The 11140-nt window shown below is 37.4% G+C and overlaps 1 protein-coding gene across 1 annotated transcript; it reads right to left on the minus strand.

The window, feature by feature from the left end:
- Nucleotides 1-1003: 1003 nt before the first annotated feature.
- Nucleotides 1004-5709, minus strand: LOC149025321 (uncharacterized). The gene is made up of 5 exons (XM_089145542.1): nucleotides 5244-5709; nucleotides 3138-3185; nucleotides 2845-2907; nucleotides 2692-2760; nucleotides 1004-1841 (listed from the first exon to the last, which is right to left on the minus strand). The coding sequence occupies exons 1-5, from the start codon at nucleotides 5586-5588 to the stop codon at nucleotides 1557-1559; spliced, it is 810 nt and encodes a 269-aa protein (XP_089001668.1). The 5' UTR covers nucleotides 5589-5709; the 3' UTR covers nucleotides 1004-1556.
- Nucleotides 5710-11140: the final 5431 nt, after the last annotated feature.

Genomic DNA, 11140 nt, shown 5'->3' on the forward strand with positions numbered 1-11140 from the left:
GCTACCTTCTCCCGAGAAATAAATAAATAAATAAATAAAACGTAGCTGATCTTCAAAGTAAGATAAACATTAACATTTCACATCGTCTCGGTTGTCACTTGTGTATAGACTAATTTTCAGATGTGGGTGACTATTCATTCTCCCTCTCTCATCCTATTATGGCTAGTTTGTTAATCACAATTGAACCTCTTACGCCATTTTTAGCATAAGGGGGGAGATCACTGATGATGAACTAAGCCAGCTGGGGGAATTAAGAATTCCTGAAGGTTATATCAGGTCATAGAAAAATCCCTACATCTTAAAGAGCAGATGGGTTAACCGCTTAGGCGAGTCTGAAATCATTTTCCGGTCACAGAAGAGCACATAACTCACCACACATATTATGTAAGACCCGTTTGACCCATTCCTAAATTATTTGATGTCACATAGACCAAGAGATGATCGGCTTATTTCCATTCATCTTATCTTTTGCCAGATTGGAATGCGATTATAGGGCCCACCCAACAGACTCTATTGACTTCCCTTTCCTCCACCACCGACCAACCACCAAAGCTCCTCCTGCACTGTACCTTCACGGGTTTCACAACCTCCTCTTAAGTTGAGAAAAGGAGTAACCAAGATATATGGGCGGCCGTGGACCCCACTCTGACCCTCAATGAAGACCCCTGGCCCACCTCAGTCTTCCAACTTTTACGCCATTCACCCAATTCGACCCCTTCCTTCCTTAGCACAACAAGTTCACAGCTAGGTTCGGTATCCATCGACAGTGATGCCTTCGAGTTAAGACTCCAAAAGGAATTTTCTGTATGAGTTGCTGACTTGTCATTTCTCCGTCTGATCAAAAACACCAAAGACACGATTGATGTGCTTTTGCTTTTGATAGATCCATACGTTATCCCCCCCCCCCCCCCCTCTCTCTCTCTCTCTACCGTACATTGAAGATTTACCAATATTACATCTCATTTTGATTCCCAGTGTCTTTTCCCCTTCTCTCAAGTCTCAACCTTTCCTTTTTCCACAACCAATCCTGTGTCGTTCATCGTAGAACAAGCCAGGTAGGTAAGCCCATCTGATGCCATGGTATATAATCTTCACACCAAAATTGCAGCAGCACCACCAAAGATGAGAAACAGAAAAGCAAGAAACCAAGTAGAATAACGAACATATAAAATTTTGATTCAAAGGGTTACCTGGAATTAGGCAACAAGAACTGAATCTCCACTGTTAATTACAATTTTATCAGTAAGTAGATATTTTCAAGAGGAAATAGAACAATAAAGAAATAAGGAGGGTTAGCTCCCTAAAGAATTACCCAACGAGGTACATATCAAAGTTGGAAAAACAATCTCTATCTAATGGTTAGGTTCTCTACACTATCCTCAGAACATTCCCTATCTAATGGTTCCAACTTCAACATCGCCAGAAGGTGATGTGCTCTATTGCATATATACAGTTATGCTCGCTTTTTGTGATCATTCTTCACTACTCAATCTTTAATTGCTTTTCCTAACCTCAGCTTGGAGAAGATCATCATAAATAACTTCCCTTCCCTTTCCTCAGCTTATTCCATATAATATGTCAGAGTTCGAGTCGTCATCCAAAGGCAGATTAAGATCGGGCAAAGCAAAGAAATTTCTATTCTCGTCAATATCCTCCTTCTGTATTCTGCAAGGATCAGGAACAGAAGATGGGATTGCAGCAGAATCACGTTCAACAGATGCAACCTCTTTTGGTAAGACTGAAGGAAATTCATCAACTGAATAAGCCTCTGCCTGGTGGGGTACACTACAATTTCCTTCCTTCTGTCCAGCGTTTGCAGATGCTTCATTCACAGGTTGGAACTGAAAATCAATCAGCACAGAAAAATCCTTTTTAGCAACACATTTTCAAGATTTTCCATCGAATTTAATTTGTGCAAGCTAATAAGTGAAAAGTAAATGATACTTATATGATGAACATAAATGAGAAAAATGATTACAATGTTGAATGAAAAAGTTATTGCATGCTACAGACTTCCAAGTGGGGCACATGATTAAAACCTTTTTAGACACTACGGTAGGTTTTGAAACAAATCATTTGATAATTATTCGAAATAGATTTCATGACACTATGAGATGCTGTACGCATTCAGGAATGATATAGATCGCATCAGCTGTATCTCAGACAAGGCCAAGTCATATTTAACTGAATCCACTGATCTTTGCCTCCAGGAGTTACTACACCCCGGTCGGATGACTTTTTATATAAGGTTTCCTCAAACACAACCAGAGAGGGGGGGAGGGAAAGTGCAGGGATCACAATTTAGTTAAATACAGCATACCTTGTGGTCAAATTATAATAAGTTCCAAGAAAAGGGTTGGATGAAGTTCCAACTGTATGTGCTAATCATAATAAGACTCACTAGGATAACAAAATGCTAACAATCATGACTTAGAAACCAGTAAATCCAAAAGGGTTAATTGACAACATAAATATTTTGATTAATTTCAGCAGCTTCTAAGTCTTTTTTTTTTTTTTAACTTTTAATTTAAATCAAATTAATTCACTCTCATGTTCTGCACTAACAAATACAAACACACAAAGCATGTTAATACAGTCGAGCAATTAAAAGAGGATCATATGCACACGCAAAAGACAAGTCAAATAAAACAGAAACACAAGTAACTACAGAGAAAGGAAGATGGAACTCACCTTCCTTTTCTTCAAGCTCACATTCCTAATCCTCTGTTCCTCAAAATTGGTTCTAAGCGTTGCTAACTCCTGCACAAGAAACAGAGTTGTCAATTAGCGGAAATCCCACAAAGAAAACAATGCAACTCAATAGAAGATGCTTCAGAAGCACACCTTCTTCAATTGTATCCTTTCTTTCAACAACTCATTCTCCTCCTCCTTAAGTTCTGCGGGTGTCTGTTAACAAGCAATAAATTTTCTTTAGCAAATACAAATCTGTATGCCACTAGTAAAAGCAATCCTTATGAGATATTCCAAGTCAAGATTAAACACAATTACAAACTATATGCATCAAATCTTTTTAGGTGGCCGAGAATATTAGCATTTTGGCATTATCAAATCTACCGAGCTAGCTGTACAGCCTATACTATGCTTAAAAAGGTAATGGTCAAACTACGAAAAGTTACCTTCTTTCTTCTTGACCTCTTTCCGTTATTTGCACCCGTAGCAATAACCTGAAAGGAAACATCAGTTTTCAGTAAATAAATTACATATGTAATCTAGACAAGGTTATTGACTCATGAGATACGATATCATATTAGACCAGAAAAAAAAAAAAGTATTTGTAAGAATTGATTAAGGCTAATTCATGATTCTTTCTATTGATAAAATTAGGGAGAATCAGGCCAAAGAATCCTTGTCAAATAAAAATAAAATTCCTCGAATAACTGAAATCCCAGACTGGGCGGATGGAAAAGATTGGAGATGACTTTCTATGGTAGAAATAATTGGACATGAAACTACTCCAACAGACTTAAGATGAAAGCAATTAATTTGACGGGCCCACTATTTATTCCAATTCGACGATCTTCCAAGTGATAACATCATGTGGACCTCCCACAAGAATCTGATTAACGTCACCGTGGTGCTGCGCTCTAAGCACCATCAACCATACTTATCCAATACTATCCAAAAGGCTGAATTGGTCACCCACGGGACACTAATCCAGTCCCCAGTGACCACGAGGGTCCCCTTCAATCCATATTATCTCTCCATTTCACAAATAGGAAAAGAAAAATAACACAATTTTAAATGGGCAAACAAAATAAGGGTTGACCGGAAATAACCATCAAATCAAACCTCAATTCAACCTAAAAAAAAAAACCTCAATAAAATTCTAAATTAATTCCTCTGATTCTTTCCATTTTGTATACAGTTCACCTGCCAGCGCAATTTCACGTGACCGGAGAGAGGTTCCCTGGACTTTCTTCTCCGACGCCCCATAAAAAGAAATAAATTCTCTTTCAGACTTCAAAGACACATACAAAAAGGAACACATTAAAGGATAGACAAATAACGACAAATAGGTAGAAGAGCTCATAAAAACACCAAACTATCACCACGTTCGTGCAAAATCAAATTAATTTCTCTTCGTCCAACACTCAATAACAGTGCCATTCCACTTATGACATTTCACCAAACGAAACTCAGACCTAACGCCACAGTTTAATCCTATTTTCTCCGCTCCCCTTTTCTGCCAACACCACACTCTGGGTGGGGACCACCTACCACACTCTCCCCCCTCTCTCCTTAACAAACACGACATCACGCCACCGAGAATATATAGCTCTATCTTAAAGTAAATCCGCTCCTTCTTTATGTGACGAAAAAGCCCTTCTAGATTATTGAATGTCCGAAGAAGATTTTGACTATATGAGTAGGCAGCTCCGTCATTATCGCCAAGCTGAAATAACATGAGATTCAAAACCCTAGAATCCGAGACTGAGGCGAAGACCTAGCAGTCGTGGACACTTTCCTCGTTCTCGGAAAGGAGGAAAAACCATCCTTTTTTGACAAAAACACCCTTCAATTGTAGAGGAGCTTTTGGGATTTCATGGGAAGGGTATATCGGTCAACTTAAAAAATCCCCCATTCCCCATTCTCCACACAAATACTAAAATAAAAACTAGGGATGACAGGTGACCAAGAACAGGCGCCGAGAGAACGTGAAGCGACAAATCATAACTCCATCCGGAGAATTCAAAGTCATCAAGTAGAAAATGGGAAGAGAAAACTAGAATTCTGAGAAAGAGTAATGGCCGACGACATAGAGTGATCCTGATCTGTTCAGAGTGATATCTTACGGAAACGCCTACAGATCGATGGCTCTTTCCAAGAAAAGGATATGTAACTTGTTGGAAAAGGTGTAAAAGAAATAAAAGAAATTGGAAGAAACGATTGAAATTGCGACGAGAGATCGGGAACCAGGCGGTCCTTCTTTCTCGCAGTCTCTCTCGCTTCAAAAAGAATTCCAAGTAAATACGACCGGCAAAGAGGGGCCTTGTGGTCCATAAAAGAAAATTGAACCAAACCAAAAAGAAGAATGAAAAAAATTGTTTTCCTAAACAAACAAACAAACAAACGAAACTCCAGTCGGCAGACAACAGAACGCCACCACCAAGTACCAACTACCACATCTCCCTTTGCCAACAAGTTGAAATTCAGATTCTCAGAGATCTGGCGAGGGAAGAAGGAAGAGGAAGAGAGAAAGAGAGAAGCGAAGTGAAGCTAACCTTAGATCTAACAACGCTTTTTTGATTCACAAGATAGCTTGATTCCTCGTAACAATCTGCAGTGCCGCCACCGCTTAGAGATGTACCGCCGCTCCAGGAGAGCGGCGTCGTCGGACTGGCTCTTGTAGACTTAACTTCCTTATTCTCCTGAAGAGTACTGCATCTCGGAATCTGCCTTGTACGCGGTTGTGTCGCCCCCCACACTGGCCACGGCGACGTATCTACTAAAATCTTCGCCGCCGACGACGACGAGGAGTACTCTTTCCCGTGGCGGAGCTGCATCAGCACTTCCGCCACCAGCCTATCTTCGGCCAAAGCCACTCGGCACCAGTTATCCTCCACCATCTCCCCAGAAAACACAGAGAGAGATAGAAAGAAGCCGCAAACGCACAAAGAGAGAGAGAGAGAAGAAAGCGGGTGGAGAAAGGAAACAAGAGGTATAAAGCGGAGTGAGAAGGCAAAGCCAAAAAATATGATTATGGTGGCGAAGGAAAGAAAACCTGTTGGTTTTAAATAAGAAATTTTAATTTAATGCACATCCGGTATTCCGGTTTTTTTTACACTTTTATGTGGCGTTGGACTGTTGGAGTAGATGCTCGCTCTCCAATCTCCTTCCCTGGGCAGTACTCTCACAATATACCCTCTGGGCCCCACATACATTACTTACGCGTGGCACTGACAGCTATCCCCGCTTCTTTCGGGGCCTTAGGCTTAGGGCTTGATGGTTACGAATGTCCTAGATTGGCTTTTCAGAAATGGTGGCCAATCTCCGGATCGTCCGATTGGAATCTTCATCGGTGAAACACGAAGAATTCTAATCCAACGGATATTATTAGATACAAACCAAAATAGTAACTCCGAATGTCAATCTTCAACTTTCAAGTTTCAACCCTGGTAAATTGTGATTGATTTACCAAAAAGGAGGGGAGAAAAAACAAAACCTGGTAAATTGTGCGGCACAGAATTGAGGAATTGAAGTCGTAGAAAAGGAAGAGAGCATGACGGTCCTCGCACGTGAGTCCGTGACCAGGAAAGGGTTTATGTGGTTGGTTGACACGTGAGATATATTGGATACGAATTGCAGTATGATTGTAAACATTGCGTGGGTGGCAAGATACCCTTTCGGTGCATGTTGGTTCAACACTTTTATATTGTATATATGGTATATTATTTTGTGTTGAAACTTACTCAATGCTCAATCCCCGTACAAAAACCACGTCACTGGATCTTACGGTTGTGGATTCATCATACAAGTGGGACCTACATCGCATCATTTTGGTAATTCAAATCGGTTATGAGGAAAGAAGTCCAACGATTTGGAGATATATTCTCAAATATTAACTGCAATTGTAATTCTCATGCCACTATAATTTATGTCTGTTGTAAATTATGCTAAAACACCAGATGTCGTTGTAACAATAACTGTTATCTTAATTCTTACCAACAAAAGATTACTCAAAGCTATTAGACTTTAAACCTCTAAACCCAACAAAATTTATACTTAATTTTTTTTTTTTCTTACGACAAGGTACATACATAAATGAATGTGTACTCGACTCCATCCCACTTATGAATTTTCTATGTCAACTTAATTATGTTTTGAGTCTGATTCAATAAATGCTAAGCATTAGCTCTAAATTTCCTTCTTCTAGGGATTCAAGGGTTTTTAAACTTAATAGGTTTTTTTTTTGTAAACGAAAATTTAATTAAAAGAGAGACAAGAACTCAAGGCATCCTGAATACAAGCTTTCTGAAGCCAATGAAAGAAAAAAGGCCAAACCATCTCACTTGTCAGAGATAGGGCCTTTCTAGCTAGACAATCGATTAAACTTAATAGGTTTTGGAAGTTATCTCTTCCGGCTTGTATTGTAAATCTTTATTTGTTTGCCTCCTATTTTTAACTTGAAAATATAAATTTTATTTTGTAAAAAAAAAATTCCTTCTTCCGATAATTTTTATTTAGACCTTTAAGTTTGATCCATATTATTTTTAATAGATAAACAATATTTACAATGTGCTTCTGTCTCCCTCTCTGATGAAATCCAAAGGAAAACCAACAAATTGACCAAAACACCAATTCTTTAACCATCCAAACCACACATGTATAAAAATTGATCACCATGTTCTTCGGGGATTTTTTTTCGACAGCAGCTGCTGGTTGCCGACGAGTTCAGATTGCACCACGTCATCAAGATGCAATCGAACGGCTGAAAATCAAATAGCGGGGTATGTTTGCAAATATTAATTTTTGCTTTTAAATTTGAAGGGTTTAAATTTTATTAATTTACAAAGTTGAGTCCTTCATTTGTCCACACCCAAATAGAGGTGTTACTCAATGGCAACCACCAGCAAGGGGAGTGATTAAACTTAACTCTAATGCCGCATTGTGAGCTAATAGGTCTACAAGTGGCATTGGTGTTGTGGCTATGAGATTGGCAAGGGGAACCGATATGGGCAAAATCGATACCTGTAGTGTTTGGAGATGCGGCAGTGGGGGAGGCTCTGGGTATGAAGTACGGTCTCTAGTCAACAATTGAAGAGGGGTGGCTCCATGTTATACTTGAATCTGATTGTCTCTCCGTTGTCAGTTTGCTGTTAAACCCAACTCTCCAAGTTCCTACACAACTACAAAATGTAATAGCTGATATTAGACAGCTGGCTAGTGCTCCCCTATCATGTGTTTTTTCTTATATTCCAAGAGATGCCAATGGTGTGACTCATTCCTTGGCTCAGGAAGCCCTAGCGCTTGAGACAATGTTGGTTTGGCAAAATTCCACTGCTTGGTTGAGGGAGCATGTTCCCCATCTAGAGCCTTTGTCTCCTTCAGTTTAATCTAGTTTTTTACTAAAAAAAAATGATTGAATGTGCATCCTCAAAAACATTTCTAGGCATATGAATTTTTCTACATCTGATTAATTTCCTTTGGTGCGGGGGGGGGGGGGGGGCCCTGATTTTGGACACATTGTAGCATTTATAGGATACACTATCCATGTTGAGAGGACCTAAGTTGTTTCCCCAATAATAGGACAATCCTACCCAAAGTGCAATAGCTTCCAACTGATGGAATCTGTTGTACAAGGTTTTGAAGTTGCTACTATTGGTCCTCCCTCTGAAACTCTATGTTCTAGGTCTAAAGTTCTTCTTCATCTGAATCCCATTTTGTTCTAAGAGTAACTCATATCCAATATATTGCCACTTCAATTGGAAGGGGCAAAAAAGGAAGAAGTGAAACAAACATATATATTGTCTTGTTTCGTTGGTTCATTAGGTACAAGCAAGGAATGATATCTCACCGGGATTCGCCGACACCATAGCCAGCAATATCGCTGTTGGCTGCTGCTATTCTTTTTCTTTGTCTCTTTCATTCTTCTTCTTCTCCAGGCGATGTCGCCGCTGCTACTACCTCTCTCTTATGTTTCTTTTTCTTTCTTTCTCTCTTTCTTCTTCTTCAACGATCAGGCGATGTCACCGCTGCTACCAGTTTCACAATCGTTAACCAACAAAAAAAAAGGTTTTGAAGTTTCATTGAAAAATCGTTGATTTTCCGGCGAAGTTGTAAAGTTTCGCCAAGCAAAATTTTGAAATCTCGATTTCGGTGAATTTTTATTTCGCCCGCTGGCAAATTTCGCCGAAATGTTGTTCCTTGGGTACAAGTACTTGGTTATTTTTGACCACCCAACCCCACCCTCCTCCCCCAAATTAAATGTTTAAATACTAATCTAATTTTTTACTTTACTTGTAACCCAATCTTGTGAAAATTCCGACTTTGACTTTTTATCCCCTTTATGTAAACTCTCTTTGGTTTTTCACAAGGTTGGGTTTCAAGTAGAGTAAAAAAATGGGTATTTAACCTTAACCATTGGATTAGCATTTTACACATGTCAGCCTCTCAACACTCGCTAGGCACTCTTTAGGGATATCCTCCATGGAGAGGAGCCGAATCCAAAAAATAAAAAATACTTGATTAATTCCCATGTTATGTATCCCCCTCTTTAGCTATGTTAATGAGTTAGAATTCAAATTGTTTGTGGAATATAAATGTTGTATACAATATCTTTGTTGCTAATGGAACATTGTTATTATTCTTACAATCAAGTTCTATGAAATTAAGATCTATTATTATGGATTTGCTTAGGGCACAGTGGTGGTAATCTCTTATGTAAAGGCAATAAGATCACATAAATTTTAGGTTTGAGCATCATCCTTTTATATCTTTCCCTCTTGCCCCCACTCAGGGCTATGACCCCCAATTATTGTGGTAGTGTTGTTGATAACAAAAAAAAAAAAAAATTATATAATGGGATAATTACTATTATCCCCTTATACTTTGGTTTTATTACTAATCAAACCCCCTTCATTGTGAAATTACTATTACCCCCCTCACTTCTGACGGTGTTAAGTTGTTGTCAACATCAAATATGAAATGTCTATTTTGCCCTTAAAAATTAAGAAGTAAAAAATATGGCATTATCCTCATTTATAGAAACTATATTGCATGTCAATTATATCCTTAAAATCTTATATTTTAGAATTAGTTTTTGATTTGGTGGAACCACATACTTATGATTGTTGAAACTTTCACATTCCACTTAAATTTTTCATAATTATCATGATGGAAGTATTACAAACAAATTAGCATATAAGATCTAATTCATAGAAAATTTGGTAACATACATAATGGTCAGCATATATTAGGTGATTTTCAATTTGCAACTTTGAATTAAATTTGATATTTCTTAACATTTTAGTTTCTAATTTAAGTTTTATTTAATTACATATTTCCTTTATTTGGTGGTTTCTTTTTAAAAAATAAAAGTGAAATTAAAGTTAATCTTTTTCCTATTAAGAGTAGTATTATAACTTAAAAAAAGAGCAAATAAGTAAAAAAATAATTGCAGGGTTATTTTTTGGATTTTGAAAAAATATATAGATGCCACATCATCAATAAACTAACGGAGCTTAACGGTAAGTGGCATTAGTAATTATAGACAAAGTAAAAGCTTAGAATAGTAATTTTAAAAAGTACAAGGGATAAAGTATAAATAAAATTAAAGTACAAGGAGGCAATAGTAATTATCCCTTCTATAATTAACAAACTAGATTAAATAGTTTTTTTTTTTTTTTTTTTTTTGGTAAAAAACTAGATTAAATAGTTAATCTTCCTAAATATTGATACCTTACAACAAGCATTAATTGATTCATGTTTTTCTTTTTGGGGGCAAGAAACCAATTTATTGAGGCGTTATAGCCGAGTCAATTTTAGGATCCAACCAAACTAACCCATAAAGCCCAAACTCCAAAGTGAACCAAAGAGAGGCTTATTGGACGAAAACGGACTAAAGATTAAAAACATTCACTTGGTCTCGGGTTGGTTTGGCCCAACTTGTTGCAAATGGATCGAACCACTACTTGGACCGAAGCATAAAAATACCCAAACCATTTTAACCCATAATTATCTAGGATTTTTAGTTTATTCATTTATTTATTGGAGTTAATATCATTTTTAATCTATATTTTTGAGTGGTAAATAACATGATGAGCTGTTACTATTTATTTTCAATTCGTGATTCGTGATGCGAAAAAATGTTTGAGCATTAATTATTTTATTTTATTTATTTGTTTATTTGATAAGATGTATTTTTAGTACATTTTTTTATTTTTCTTACTGTAAAATATTGGAATAAATTACCATATAAAGTTAGGTCAGTTGTTAGTGGTCGATGTTTCTTAGTGGGGAGTTTAGGGTTCGATCATCTCTAATGGCATATTAATAGTCCCCTCCCCTTCTTCATAGTAAGTAAATATAAAGTATTTCTTTACAAAAAATTAAAGTGAAAATAAATTAAAGAGGTCCGGATATTATGGAATTATTAGATTTTCATGTTTTTTTCTACACC

This window comes from Hakea prostrata, chromosome 2 (genome assembly GCF_041222555.1).
Source record: "Hakea prostrata isolate BN-2017 chromosome 2, UWA_Hpros_2, whole genome shotgun sequence".
Taxonomy (NCBI): domain Eukaryota; kingdom Viridiplantae; phylum Streptophyta; class Magnoliopsida; order Proteales; family Proteaceae; genus Hakea; species Hakea prostrata.